The following is a 16,068-nucleotide window of genomic DNA, read 5'->3' as shown; positions in this document are numbered from 1 at the left end:
CCTTTGCTTGCAGGCTGGAACAGCTCATCCTTAAAAGACTAAACCCCACGAACTGTTATGACCCACGCTGGCAGTTGTGAGAAGACTCCATGACCCGTGGGAAAGATTTCCACATGGCAGCAGATTCGGGCGGGCTGTTGCTTGTGAAGTTTGAAATCGCGTTAGATAAGTTTGCAGAGAACTATCTCCCGCAGGAAGGATCCCATGGCACAGCAGAAGAAACTCTTTTCCTTAAACATGAAGAAAGACTCTTAAGAAATAAAATACTGACCAAACCCCCACGTTTGTTTCCTTGCACGGTTAGTGGAAAGAGGGAAGATTGGGGAAGAAAGGTGTTCTGAAAGTTTGCTTTGGTTTCTCATTACTCTTTTTACTTTTAAAATTCTGTTAGCAATAAATCTTATTCATACTGTTTAATTTTGGACCTGTTTTGCCTTCAAGTTTTTCTTTTTCCTCAATAATCCTTATTTCACCTCATGAAAATGAAGTTTTAAGTTCCCCTCTGCTGCTCAGCTATAGCAGAAGCAAATAAGTGAGTAGTTTTTTCATGGTGCTTGGCACTCAACCAGCATCAAACCACCACATAGGTCTATATCATCTCCGACCAATGTCATCAGAAAAAGTTTCACTGGGAGAAGAGTGAGGCCTCACATCTCTGATTTGGCAAAGCATTTTACCCTTCAAAATGACAGTTAGGAACTCACCAAAGCATCTTAATATGGACTTCGCTTAAACAAATTTAGATTTCAAATTATTTAGGAGGTTCTGCGATGGTTTAGTTGATAAGGTGGTGTTAGGTCATAGGTTGGACTTGATAATCTCGAAGGTCTTTTCCAACCTCATTAATTCTGTGATTCTGTGAACAAGGACTCTGTCTTGAAAAGAGCTGTTACTACTCTGGACAGTGAAGTGATAGATACAGTAAATTACTTTTAAGTACCTATACATGAGAAAATAATTTGAAATTAGTAAAATAATGCTTTCATTGCAGGTTTGACTTAGATTTTACCTCCAAATTTTCATCTGAATGGTGAGTATTTATTGTTATACCTGATGATCTGATTATTTTTCATTCAGAAAATGCTAGGTGTACTTGTAAAGCAGACTAGGAGTCTGTGACACTGCATAATTCGAGGCATACAGTACTAGTGTGTTTTATAAACAGCAGGTTGAAAACCTCTGAAGTAGTTTTATAAGAAGCAGTTTCGCAAATCTGATTGTTATTTTATCATGATGAACTTTTTATAATTGCAAAGCATTTTATCTGTATTATTCAATAGTTTGCTGGTACCATGTCAGGCATCATTTACTCAGATAAAATCTCTAATTGCTCTAGAATACTTGAGCTTGTTTTCAACACTTTCAGAAGTTAATCTAGCAGTTAATAAACACTGATTCCAGTGACAGCAAGACAAACTGGATAAACTCACTCTAAAAATTGTGCTGAGGATAATTGGCACACAGTTTACTTAGGATTAAGCAATTGTTTTCATTTTAAGCTTAGGGACACAGTAAAAATGCAAAGAAATGGATAGCTTAACTTCTGCCATCATGCTGTACAATACGTATAGCTGCTGACATTTTTCTGCCCTTTTCCAGTGTGTTTGAAATCTGGCTTGATCTGTCTCATACAGCATAATTATTGTTCCCCTCAGGCAGTCCTTTCTTATTAATTTTGCCATGCAGCCTGAAATAAACCAGTGTGATTTTAAGACAGGGAGTACTGACAGTAGTTACTTTTGAAACCTGTCAGTCAGTTAAAAGCAAATTTCAGAGAAATAAAGCTTTGTTTAGGTCTCAGTTTTAACTGGAGTGGATATTTTTTTCTGTCCATGGCTTTCAGCTAATAAAACATTGAACATGCTTATATAGAAGTTCCTCTGTGCACTGGGATGAATGTCAAAGCTTAAGGCTGCCTTACTAAGAAGTGATCTTAGGAATGGAATTCAATGTCCTTTTCTCACTGAAAAAAATTGTCTTCACACATGTATCTGATATCAGAAACTCCATGGGGGAAGAAGGCTGTTCCTTCACTCTTGCAAGCACAGCCTCAGACAGGCTAATTCACCCAGAGGAGGATGTAAGGCAGGCTAACATGGCTGGGGCTCACTAGTAGCCACAAGCAGATTGCCCACGGCGCTCAGCCTGCTTCTGAAATTGCAGGGTTCTACAGGTAGGTAATTCTTCGCAGATTCAGCTCACGGTGGCTTGCTGAGTTAATCAAGTAAAGATCCATGCTAGAACTGCACAATGCAGCCAGTGACCTAGTTCTAACTGCATCTTCAATATGTATGGAAGGCCTCTTCTGGATGATCAGGATTATTGTGTCAACCCGTTCAAGTGAACAAAAGAACTGGAAACAAAAACAGACTTGCTGCTTTTCATGCTTTAAATTAGGACTTATCAAGGTCTCTAGTGCTGTGACAAAACTGCTGTCAGTGCTGAACTATGAATGTCCTTTCATGCTGCTTCTGGAAAGGTGAAAGCACAAGTGAGAGGATGCGATAGTACAAGTGTGATATTACTAAATGCAGTTGTGAATAACATGTAGAGAAGAAAGAGACTGTGAATGCCACTGCTACTACGACTTAATGAAAAGTGACTGTGGAGGAACAAAATAGGTGAATAAATCTGTTCTGCTAGCTATTTCAAATATTTACATTGAGGGAAGTCAGAAATAGTCAACTGAAGTGAGCAATTTTCTGTGAAAAGCTCCTTACCACATACAGTAATGGAGATGAGTTTTGTCAGAGAAATTAAAACATTCATCCATTCTGCAGCACTAGTGCTCTATTTCACAGATACTATATGGATCATATCTCTACTATTTACATTGTTTATAAATAAAGTCAGAGATAAATGATACCTCTGTAAGGTAAAACTAGGCACAGGATGGGATTTCTTTCCTTTATAAATCCAGAATCCTTTTTTATTTTAATTCTACCGAAGACAGACTGAGGAGAGGGGTTTAATGGCCAGCTGAGCAATGATATGAAATCATAAAGAAAGAACGGGTTCCGTTAAGGTTTAGTGATGAGATTCATCTCCAAAGGGATTTAAGAACTTCATTCAACTTTATCCCTGGAGTTGTGAAAATGTATTGAGTTCATCAATACTCAGTTCAACTCAATGAATTTTTAGAACTCTCACCATGGACTTCCTCTTAAAACTGAGATAAGGCTCACATTCACAGGCCTAGAATTATTGGCTAATAAACAGTTACAACATCATACTCTATGCATTAAATTTGATAAAATCTTCCCCTCCCCCCAATCACTCAGCTGTGCTGTGTTCACTCATTTTGAAGTCTTGTTGACTAATATCATTTTACTGGCTTATCCATGCCTTGAAACCTTAAAAATTTAAATAATACTATATAACAGTAAGTTGACTATGCAAGATCCCAAAACATAAGCACAATGCTGCTAAAGGAAGAAAATAACAAAGGAGATTTGAATGCTTTATGTAAGTTTTTCTTGATTAAGGTAGCTGGTAAAGTTCACAAAGGAAAAGGGTTATCAGCACTCACCTCCAGCGTAAAACCTATGACTTTGAAGCACTGTTCTATTAATTCAAACTGAGACTTATAAAAGCTATTGTTCATGAAATCTTGCACTATTCTGAAATGATCATTTTGCAGATATCTGAAAGAGTTTATGGATACAGAGTTAGAATGTAAATCAGGCTGACAATTCAACACCACATTTCTTAGTAATCAATTTATGCAAAAATAAACTACATTACCTGGGAGGTCTACAATCTGGCAATTTATAATGTGCCAGTTTTTTCTTTTCTGCGAGACCAGCATAAATATAATAAAAAATATGGAAATTTTTCTCTCCTCTGAAACAACAGAAACAACAAACTGATTTAGTAATATAACCATGCTACGTTTCTTGATGACACGCATACTATTACTAAATGTTATTTTAATAACATTTAATAACACTCACACAAACTGACAGAGGACTCGGAAAGAAGCTTCACTACAGAACTTCCTGTGAGCACCTTTTCATGCCATTGTATGTTTCTCTTCACACTGCCAGGGTGGCTGCTCGGTGCTAAAGCAGCTCAGTGCTGCTCTGCCTTCGATGCAGTTGGTAGATGCTGTGTGAGATCTTGCACATTGCTCACCCACCCACATTGAATGGGCTGCTTAACTCCAGTTATTTTAAAAAATCTTCTGACTGTGGGAGAGGTATACACTCCTGGTTTGCTGAATGCAGTATGTCTACTGTGTCCTTTAGCCCTGAACCAAGAAGCAAACATTCAGCAAAAGGACCTTATCACTTGGCATGCTTTGCCTAGAAGCTAGATGCCCAAAACTAGGACAGAGGTTTATTACACATTTAAGGCTCCTGTGCTCCTTATGAGAAAGAACTGGATCCTTAGGTGAAAATTTACAACCATGACTGAGCCCTGAGATGCCCAAGTTAGTCACTACTGACTGAGAAAAAGGAATTGTGTTCAAACCCTTGCTTTGTGCATGAGCATCACTAGATCATAGAACCATAGAATGGCTTGGGTTGGGAGGGACTTTAAGGATCATCATTCATGGGCAGGGACACCTTCCACTAGACCAGGTTGCTCAGAGACATATCCAGCCTGGCTTGAACACTTCCAGGGATGGGGCATCCACAGTTCCCTGGGCAACTTGTTCCAGTGCCTCACCATCCTCACACTAAAGAATTTCTTTCTAATATCTAATCTAAACCTATTCTCTCTCAGTTTAAAGCCATTGCCCCTTGTCCTGTACTACATGTTCTTGCAAAAAGTCTCTCTCCATCTTTTTCGCAGGCTCTCTTTGGGTGGAAGGTAGCAATTAGGTCACCCTGAAGCTTTCTCTTCTCCAGACTGAACAATCCCAATTTTCTAAGCTGTTCCCCATAGGAGAGGTGCTCCATCCCTCTAATAATCTTGGTGGCCTTTTCTGGAATTTCTCCAACAGGTAGAATATATTTCCTGCAGTGAGGACCCCAGAGCTGGATGCAGAACCTCAGGTGGGGTCTCACCAGAGCCAGGTAGAGGGGCAGATTTCCCCCCTAGACCAGCTGTCCACCCTGATTTGGATGCAGCCCAGGACATGTTTGGCTTTCTGGGCTGGGACTGCACATAGCTGGGTCATGACCAGCTTCTTATCCACCAGCATCCCCAAGTCTTTCTTGGCAGAGATCTTTGATCCGTAACCCTCTATAAACAATTCCTACCATATGTTCCAAAATGGAAAACAAGCAAACAAACAAAGAAATAAGCTACAGTACTAGAGGAAATTCAGAGGAAGTAAATCCAATTTATACACTTAACACAATACTCCAAAATCCCACAAAGAAATGTATAACTGAACTATTAGAAAGTTTTTAATTCTTTGCACATTCTTATTTTATATATCACATGGTTATTTTTGTAAGATTTGTTTAAATAACCCATGAGGCAATGAAAATCATCTGGAGTAGTTTTCAGCTAGCTTACAGATTTATAAGGTATTCATTATATTTTTTAAGAAAAAAATCCAGGTACCATATTCATCTTTGTGTTTTGAACCAAGGTGATTTCCTGCATCATAGGCCTACTCTGTAACCCCCAAATTAGGTCAAATACAATTTTCATACTTACACTGCCTGGTGGACAACCCTGGATTTTTCAAGGAGGTACTCTGAAATCTGAGCTCCTACTACAGTGCCACCACAAGTGAATTTCATTTCCAAATATTTTCCAAATCTGCTTGAGTTATCATTGATGATAGTGCCAGCATTCCCAAACGCTTCTACAAGGTTGTTCACCTGGAGAATCTTCTCCTGCAGAGTCCTGTTATTAGCCTGCATGTGAAAAAGATATTGGTTCAAATTATCAGTAATTATTCAAATATATACATTTTAGGTGGTTTTTTAATCTTCTCATTGGTATTGTGAAGTGTGACATAATCAGGGCAGCCATTCCCATGGTAATTATATGGAGAGAAAGGCATATATATACATATACATACATATATATATACGTAAAATGAAATCTGTCAGAATATAGCAATCTTCAGAACTAAGGCTGTCTGGAAGAGATAACACACATAATGATAACAACACTATCAATGAATTTCTGTGGTTTCTGTGGTTTCTGTGGTTCTGCGGCTCTGAGATGGCCTATCTGCTTTTAGGATCCTTGTTAGCATCTGGTTACTCTCCACTGCACCCTAACAATCCATTAGTTTACTTTCATCTCATCTGGGACATGCAAAAAATGGCATTTTATTTAGATGGTTATGGTGGCCTCTTCTGAGACTGACTATGTCCCACTGACAGCAATCTGGTTGTGGAAGGATGAGAAGCTAGAAGAGGATTTTATTTAGTACTGTTTGGGTGACTTGAAGACATTCAGTTAAACAGGGAACTGACTAAGTCACAGCCCTCACTTTTCCTTGTGGAAATCCCAGCATATTTTCAACTGACCCTAGTTCAGGAGGGAGGAAGGAGCAGATAGATCAGCATCATGTTCCAATGTTCTTTGGAAAATATGCAACAATCTCACCCCACAACCAATACCCTGTCCATAGGTTCAGCCCTTTAGGCCCAAGCTAGCAAAGCCTTACAGAGACATCCCCTCCGCCACTTACCTTGCCCAGGACAGTGAGCTGCTGAACCAGCAGATGAGCACTTTGTGTCTTGCCAGCTCCACTTTCTCCAGAAATAACAATACACTGCAGAGAACAGAAAAAGACTCTGAGCTCCTCACACATCCCTCAGCCTGGCAGAGGATGTAATTAGACACCTCATCTATACCTGATCGGAGTTGTATGTCACCATGGACTGATAGCCTATGTCAGCAACAGCAAAAATGTGAGGAGGGTTGGCAGTCCGTTTGGCTCCAATGTACAGTTTGGAATGCTAAGTGTAAGAAAAACAAAAACATTACCACTGTCCTTTAAAAACTTTTTTAAATTGAAGTTTGGTTTTAGTTTTAGATTAGTGTACAGCATGCTGAGGTTTCCAGCACTGATGTTTTCTGAGGGAGCTGTTACTGTACTCACTATACCATGAATCTGTATGTACTTAGTACTATAAGAATGGCTTAAAAAAATTAAGTGCAATTTTCTATAATTTTTGCCCTGATTACACTATGAAACTCAATTTATTAGGAGAAAATTTACTGTTTTCAGACATCATAGTTCCAACTTACCATTTAAATTTACTTGTGCTTCACTTCTTATTAACATCCCTGCATGATATTGATGTTAAAACATAAGATCTTTTCTGTACCTGTAGTATCTGATAATTAATAAGCCCAAATTATTGTATGATCAGACTTTAATATCTTTCCCCTTTTGTATAACAGGGAGACAGATTCACAGAAGTTAATATTTTACAGGGTTGCTTTGTGCACAATCTACACTATAGACATAAAACCACCAGAAATGAATCCTATTTGAGTTTCTCATTTCTGTGCTGAAATTCAGCACGTGTTAGGAATGTGTGTCAATGTACACTTGAAAGAACATATCTACTGGTAATTCTCTTTTTCAGAGTAAGCTAAAATAAATCTCAAGAATGGTCTTACTTTATACTTAACATGAATATTTATATTTTAGTGGAAATTGGTGCTAGTTTAAAATAACCAAACCTAAATTTTCACACCTGTGAAGAATAAATATCTATGTTCCGAAATGGGTTGACAGCGATGAGAATGTCCCCAACATATGTGTAGATCTGATCCTTGGCATAACCCTTCTGCAGCTGTTCTGTTACTGTATTCTGATGGAAAATGAACAGGAACAATGAATCACATGGGGGAAAAGAGAATATTAGGAAAATGTATAAAATATTTATATAGTTTCAGTGAGGGAGGATAAGTAGGGAAGGTATTTATAGTCAGGAATACAATCGATCATGATCAAAAGAAAGTGGTATTTTCAAACACACTGGCATTTCTAATTTTTTGTGTCCAAACTCACTTTGAACAATATATATTTACAGATCCCCAAGCAGCTGTAGAAGAAGGAGTTAATAAGTACTGCTTTCATTCATTTAATCAGAGGTTTCCATGAGACAGTCTTGTCTACGTTTCTAATACTAAAGTTTCATGTAACTTATCAAGCAAGAGCCATATGATTGAGTCCATAACTGCTATTACAGCTGCTTTAACATTACTCTCAGTTATGATACAACACAGATGTTCAACTGTTTGGTTCCCCTTAATGTAAACAATAAGGCATCTTTCTGTATTGCCAGCCAGTCTCTGCTGTGATTGTTCTTTGCTGTTGCAGAGCCAGTCCTCCCTCAACGAAGAAAAAAGAAGGGCCCATTAGTGGCATTCAAATTTCTTGATGTAATTTCCCTCCGCTTCTTCTGCATACACAGCTGGGTATATAAAGTGCCTGGTTAGGTTTCCAATCAAAACAGGCCACAGAGCTGAATGAAGAAATTCAAACCAGCCTTGAGACTAATCTCAGGTACACGTGAAAATATATAGGCCCCATACCCAGTGGAACAGAACAACTGGCAGCAGAGGACTACAGAAGGAATTGCTTTCCTTCCCCATCCATCTATTCACAGTGTTGTACACTGTGTCCTGGTTAATACACTTAAAAGCTGAATTCTCAACAGCTGTAGAGGTTATATTTCCTTCATGAGAAAACATAAGGAGAGAATCTTGGTTTTCCATTGCCTTGATAAACTTTTTGGTTTTGAATGCTCTCTTTGTTTTTGGCCAAACCAGATTCATGTTACAGAATTAGTTTAGGAGAACTTCTGCCCTTTTTGAAATTATTTCTTGCATCAATAGAAGGTCTCTTGTCTTGCTCTGATGATGGGGATATCTAAACTGGAAGAAAAATTTGAGTGGAAGAAAGCTGTTATTCATATGTGAAAGAGGTTTTAAATTGGATTTGATTTAGTAACACCACACAGTCAAATGGTGCATTTAGACAGAGGCTTCCTGAGGACTTCCATGAGAATGCTCCACCTCTGATGAGATGGGATATATTCCAGCTTGTCTGTTTCTTTGTGCAGTAAAATCTCTTTAGCTTGGATTGTTTCTATGTATCATGGTAAAAGATAAAAAAAAATGTATCATGGTGAAAGATAAAAAAACCCCAAACAGTCTTACTTTTCCCAATACTAAAAAAATGCTTAAACCTGAACTTTGTGCAGTAGATGAAGTTTGGATTAGCTCAATTAGAATTAACGAAACATTAAGCTACTGTAACTAAGCTCTTGGGAGATGGAAAATGTTCCACGAGCTGTCAGCATTATATAGTTTACCAGCTCAAGTGCCACTATGAGTATTCTGGACTGACAAAGATACACAATACCATAGAAGTTTTACAGATAAGAGAATGTGAATTATAGTCTATGCACAGCCCAGTAGATGAAGAATGATAGGTTTTTTACAACCACTGATGGCCTCTAAGACCTACAGATAATGTGTTGTGGCCTGATTCTTCTTTCTGGTTTTGAAGCTTAAAGCACAGACACAGCAGACTTCTTCCCTCCCTTATGCCATGCTCCCCTACTCCTAGAGGACTCATTTTCGAACTTTGACAAACCAGTGATATTTTTATCAGTAATTTTGCCAAAAGCTCAGCAGCAGGTATTGACAGGTCAGAGTCTCAGTGGACATAAATTGACCCTCATGCATGTCCACACTAAAATAAGTCAGCGAGAACCCAGTCTGGGAGAGTATGGTAAGCTAGTTTAAGACAACTCTCAGTGTTTAAGCAACAGGGACCGAAGGTCTTGGACCTAGACCAATTTCAGGTTAAGACACTGTTGCAAACTGGATACTTAGCTGTAATAAAATCCAGTGATACAAATTCTGTTTAGTCAATGGTGTTACAATACTGTTTGGTCCACAGCTGTAACTCCAGAGATTGCTTTAGCTTTGAGTTGAAACCTTTCTGGCACAGTAAATCTTATCAAAAGTATTTGGCATAAAGTGGTGAAATGTCATTGTACACTTAACACAATTGATGTTGTGTAAATTCACACAAATTCAACTACGGTTGAATTTGAAAATCAACAGCATACCATTGTAATTTAATATGTGATTACTCCTCTTCAGGAAAATATGAAAAAAGAGATTCTTACCTCATCCAGTACCTCCAAGGTTGCTAAATCATCTACCTCTTCTTGGCTTGAAACTAGTGACTTACTGTAGTTCCCTTTCTTTGTATGAATACGTTCAAATCTAAAAGAGAAAGAGATACAATCTCCTGACGTAAGGAAACACAGAACAGATCTTACATCTGCAACCATCTTGAAGGCCAAAACATTCCAACTTTCCATTGTTCTGAATTTAAACACACACAAATGTTTGAATAGCAGGACAGGAGTCAACTTCTTGGTACAGCACACCTGTACTTGACAATTCAAAAGCTATGATTTGAACCCAGAACCACTACAATGAAGAACTTTGTCACTCTACAGATCCCTGCTTAGATCACACCCCCACATCAGCTGCAAGACTGGAGCTTGCTAATACAAGTAAAAAAAGAGAACATCTTCATAAAGCATGTAATAGTGAAACTCTGGAACCAACATGCAAAAAGATCCTGACAAAAATTATGGATAGGACAAACCTGGGGTGTATGATGAAATAGTGCAGCAAAGATGATGCAGACAAAGCATTCAGGATGAAAACATTTCTAGCTTATTAATGACAGTGCTCTGAACTCTGGCTGAGATGATCACAGTATAGAGCAAAGTGCTACAGGACCACTGGGCTAAGTGAAATACATCTTGACCAAATTTTCTTGGACTCACCAGGAAAAAAAGTCATACAAGAGAATGAAACAAAATTTCAAATATCTTTCTTATCAGGGTTAAACTTCAAGTTTAACTTTAAATTTGTCTTAAAGTTAGATTTCTTTTCTCCATCAATCAAACAAAAAATTAGCTTTATGCAGTCTTATTTTAATTAGCAAGAAAATCCTAGAGACTTGAATTATTCTTTATCCAAGAGTAAAGGCATCGCTAAATAGAGCAAAAGTAGCAGAGAATGCAAGATTTACAATTCATATCAGTTATACTTGCTTTTACGAGATGAGGGAAAATGAGGAAAAGGGAAACTGCGTAAGTAATAGCAGAGTTCACAAACTAAATCAAGCTCAGATGTGTAATAAGGCATAAGCACAGAAAACCTATCAAGCAAATCTGATCTCCTGATATGACCTCACCTCCCTTGATGCCACTGGTAGGAAGGCACCTCTCAAACACAAGGAACATATACCTAAGTAAACTGAGACAGCAGGGAAACTGTTGTGTGAAGCACTCACTCCTTACCTTGATCCCAGACAAGACCAGGGAAATTCTTTATTTAATTTTGATATTTGGATACATGGCATGGCTAAAAGCAGACAGGTGTTTTCTACACAGGCAAGAATTTTGATATACAGTGAACAGATGACAGGAGAAGGAGTGTAGTCACACCAAGATGGAAAGTTAGAGTGAGTGAACATCACACTGATGGGGAAGGCTAAGAGACTTCTGAACACCCACCAATTTACTGCATAGTTTAATGGGCTGTACCTGTTAATGGGAATCACCTAGGTCATGAGTGCTACTTCAGGTCATTCTGGCTGTGCCCTGATGAGGAATATAGGTGCAGAAACTCAAGCAGGGAAGGACTTGGTGCAATTACTAACTGCCAGGACTGAAAAGGGACTGGAAGAAATGGGCAAATTATGTCCTCCCAAACTGTAAGTGCAATCACAATGTGGATGATGGAAATCCAGACAGGAGGGCACTTCATCTATCACTTCTTTCAATTTCTCTTGTCTCTAGAAATCATTCCCTGAGGATGACAGAATGGCCTGTTCTCACCCTGGTGCCAGAAATGGCGCAGTATCTTCCTCCTTTACACAGGTGCCAGCTACCACTGGAGTCTTTTAATTGTCCACAATGCAAAGGCAGGAGCTCCACACTCATAGCTGACTAATTCTGCAACTTTAATATCAAGATACAAAGAATTCCTTGCAAGAGCTACCATAGTTTCACAGTTTCTGTGCCAAAATAACAGCACAGAATCCAGTGAGGAGGCTAAGTGACCCGGAAGCACAATGAACCACAGGACTGACAGGATCTACAAGATCCCAGGTTTGACCTATTCTTCCCTTTCCTTTGGAATCCAGTTGTACCACGAGAGCTGTCCTGATAGTACTGTCCTTGCAATAACAGTATGAGACAATTTGCTGCTGTTTGATTTGCATTTACCAGCTAAAGGACATTACTGAATCCAAAGTCAGAGGTGCAGGCAATATGCTACCCTCTCAATAGAAATCTATCCCCTCTATAATTCACACTCCTATTTATACCTATTTTTAACAGCTACATTTGAAAAAATTTAAATTTGGACAGCTGAAACGATTTCTCCTTCGCACCTGTATGAAGGTCATTTTGTGTCCAGAGGATGCATCTAATATCAGTGTGACTTTGAGAGAGACCTATCAATATGTACACAAGGGAAAGATGTGGGAATTGCAGGACCATGTCAAGCTCTGCTGTTCTACTTTTTCCATTGCTGAAGAAAGATCCAAAACAAAGTATCTCTCAAGCTTTGCTTTCCATTGCTGGTGGAACTGTTACACATCGAAGACATATTTTTTTAGTATGTTAAATCCTTAAGTGTTACTGCGTATCAGTGAGAGAGTGATATTTCCCAGGATTAGTTTCAACTACCATTTTTCATTTAATGTAGGAAGCTAACAACTGCCTTGCAGGAAGGAAGGAAGGAAGGAGAATGCTCCAGTTATGGACACTTTTCTTTTTCTATTTTTTTTCTTTTAAGGAAACAAATCTCTGTGTATGCCAGGCAAGTTTAATTACATAAAATCGATCCTCCTGTAATCCTCTTCAGCTGACATTATGAGAACACTAGTGCTTGTTGGACCAGATTATACTCTCCATTCTCCAGAGTATGTAAGAGTGGCAGATTTGCAGAACACAATATTTTTCCACTCTGCTGTCAAAGGGCACAGACCCCTCAAGGGCAGTTATACTGCTTCGCTCCAACCACTTTAAAAAAACCCACATCAGTGCTGTTGACATCAGTGCTGAAGTTTCATTAAGATCATGCACATAGACATTGTGAACTGAAATAACACATATCTCTGTTCTGCTCAAAAATGTGTTGGAGGCATTGGATTTTACAAGCATGCCCGACAAGCAATTCAGGCAGCTAAAGGCCAGAAACATCAATGCAGTATGGACAAGAAAATGAGCCAAGGCCTCATTGTTTCTGTGCATTCTCTTTCACACCAACAACCCCCTCCCTCGCTTATCTTTCAAGATTCAGTTAAATCAAAATGAGGCAAACGCAGCTTTTCTTCTTCAAATTGTCAGAATGTATTTAAAAGATTTCTGATAGTTCCAAAAATACCATGAAAAGGAAAGTGTGACTCATGATGCCCTGCTGAACTCCCTGCCTAAACCGGTTGGAGAATCATCTACAGACTAAGAAGTGACAGGAATAGGGCTGGCCTTAGTTTGTTTGTGAATAAGAAACTAAAAATAATGACATTTTTGTAAGGTGAAGGTGGAAACAGCTGTACACATCCCAGCAGTTAAAACCACCAGTAAAATGACAAAAAAGCAACACAGAAAAACCTCTACAGGATCTGTCATTGCTGGTGATTCTATTTCTCTGGAGGCTGCACAAAGCAATATTAATTCACACTTAAAATCAAAATCTTGTCTTCAAAGATATATCTTGTGAAATCTGCTTAAATAAAACTACAGTCTGATATCTATAAAAAATCTGTACCTGACTTTAGAAAGTGTAAGACTCCAGTGATAAGCCTCCAGCTGCATCTGCACAATGCTTTGCAGACAAACCTGCGTTCCCCCCGTATTTAAAACATTCACAGCACTGAGACAACAGGCTGCAGCCTCAGGGAGCTGTGCTGCAGCTTATGCAATGTTGCTGAGAGCACACTGTTGCCCTGCAGAGCTGTGGGGCTTTTGATTCAGAGGTGGTCTGTGCCCAGCTCTGCACAATTTGTTTGACAAAGCTTGTGCTGCTTTACCATGACCTGTAAAAAAAGCAGATTATTAATCCTTCAACAAAAGCCTCAAGTAACAGCTGTATCCCTGACAAATTTCAGGGGGAAATATGTGTTCTCAACTGAGCAAACAGGAGACCTCTTTGGGATTAGTTCATCATGAGTCAGGCTCTTTGGGATTAGTTCATCATGAGTCAGGCCCATGCACTATGGTCACAGCTGTACTGAGATGATAAAGGAGAAGCTCCAAGGGTAAGCAATGCCTGCTGACTAGTCCCACCTTCAGAAGAAATGAGTTGCTGAGCAAGTGGACTGGCACAACAGTAAAGTACCACTTGCAGAGAATTTCTCCTGAGGAGTTCTGGATGCAGAAGGAACATCTTCCGCCTGTTTTCCTCAAAAGGTAAACTGTTCTTCATTCAGGCATTGCTGTTGTCTATCGTGTTATATTGAAGAACATTATTCACCTATAGAGATGTGTATTAGCAAGAAGCCTATGGGACTGGAGTTGTGCTTATTCTAAGGCCTTTGTCCCCAGAACTCCCTACTGCTTCTACAGCCTGAGAGAAGTTTGCAGCACAGCCATCCTACACAGGAGTGTCCTCAATGCAGAAGCACACGCTTCTTGGTATAACAAAGCCCACACTGAGTCCCAAGAGAGGAAGAACTGGCCTGAAGGGCTCAAAGATTGAACTGGAACTCTAAAACTTTCCATTTAAGTGACTACTCCAATCCAGATGTCATCTGGAGGCCTTGGCCAAGACAGCACTGGACTCCATGTGTACCACCTTGTTCCATTCCTCATACTGTCTTTGTCAAGCCAGCATGGTGATCTCCCACCCTCTGCTACAGCCTGCCCTGCAGAGCTGAGCTTGAAGGATTGCTGTCAGCTGCTTTCCACTGGCAGGATGAGTCAGAGAGACTGGGACAGTGTACACCCAGAAAATGAGTGACACAAGTCTGTGCAATCAGGGAAAGTCACGAAAGGAAACTTTCTGGTACTCCCTGCTTTAACTATGGGTAAATAAATTGACAACCACCTTTGTGCATGTTGTACGTGAACTTCTGTGAAATTATCTCCCTGATATTTCCCTACCATTAAATAGAGCAACTGTTTAGTATTCTGTTACTGCCTTCAGTGCTAACCCTATATGACCAATACAGGAGTACAAACTCCGAAAAAAATAATTCAGCTCACCCAAAACTTTTGCATCATTTTGCAGTAGAATAGGTCTCTTTCCCATAATTACTCAGGGAATATATAAAGATGACTCTTAATCTAGGGACCAGAGTCATTTGCTGAAATCTAGGTGCACTGAATATCCCTCATATGTACAGCTCATTCTGGAATGACTCACAATTCCCAGGAAATACACAATGTACTAATCATTGCATATTTCTGCAGAGATTATTGTAACAGCAGTCAAGAAGAAGACAGCCAAACAACTCAAGATAAAAGTCTTACAAGCCTGACTGTCAGGTGTAGATGCGACAGTTCTGAAGGTTGTTTCAAAGACAGCTATTTCTGTTGCAGAGTAAAATTCTTTACAATGCAGGGATTTTTTCCCTCTTTTGGCCCAGCAAGAAGTGTATTTTTAGAACTGTTTTGGGGTATATGCTGCAATGCTCATTTTTAATAACTATTTTCATCACTAATTATAAATTTTAACAGCTCTACTGCTATACTGAAGGCCTTTGTCAAGCTCAAAGCCCCTGTCCTGAAAGTGACTCTCCTCACAAAAAACCCAGCAAAATTAATTGCATTTAGTATGCAACTTTGCCTGCTTCATCACCTCTCCAATGTGAATCTATCCCATATAGCATATCTCATGTAGCATATTTGATATATAGATCATATATCATTCCCAGCAACAGATTTTAAAGATGTTTCAGTCAGGATGCTATGGGAAAATGTTAATGTATCAAGGGATATTTTCTCCTGCTATTCTTATTGTCATTTCAGCCTGAGTTCCGAGCTAGAAAAGGTTAAGTTGCAAATAGATATTATTAGCATAAAAAAATTATGATTTTGGAGAAAAATGTACTGCATTTGCTCAAAGTAAAAGAGTGGAATTTTTAATGAA

The 16,068-nt window shown here is 39.0% G+C and overlaps 1 protein-coding gene across 1 annotated transcript in view; it reads right to left on the bottom strand.

The window, feature by feature from the left end:
* MYO3A (myosin IIIA) overlaps positions 1 to 16,068 on the bottom strand; it is a 114,183-nt gene that overhangs the window by 45,015 nt on the left and 53,100 nt on the right. Inside the window, 7 exon segments of the mRNA XM_042043160.1 lie at positions 3,530 to 3,644; positions 3,745 to 3,843; positions 5,614 to 5,816; positions 6,605 to 6,688; positions 6,771 to 6,875; positions 7,623 to 7,739; positions 10,074 to 10,173. Of these exon segments, the coding sequence (XP_041899094.1) occupies positions 3,530 to 3,644; positions 3,745 to 3,843; positions 5,614 to 5,816; positions 6,605 to 6,688; positions 6,771 to 6,875; positions 7,623 to 7,739; positions 10,074 to 10,173 (823 nt within the window).

This window comes from Corvus kubaryi, unplaced genomic scaffold, assembly GCF_017639235.1.
Source record: "Corvus kubaryi isolate FWS band 111438036 unplaced genomic scaffold, C.kubaryi_AGA036_p1.0 37398, whole genome shotgun sequence".
Taxonomy (NCBI): domain Eukaryota; kingdom Metazoa; phylum Chordata; class Aves; order Passeriformes; family Corvidae; genus Corvus; species Corvus kubaryi.
The sequence above is the reverse complement of the archived record's forward strand: the minus strand, read 5'-3'. Positions and strand labels throughout refer to the sequence as shown.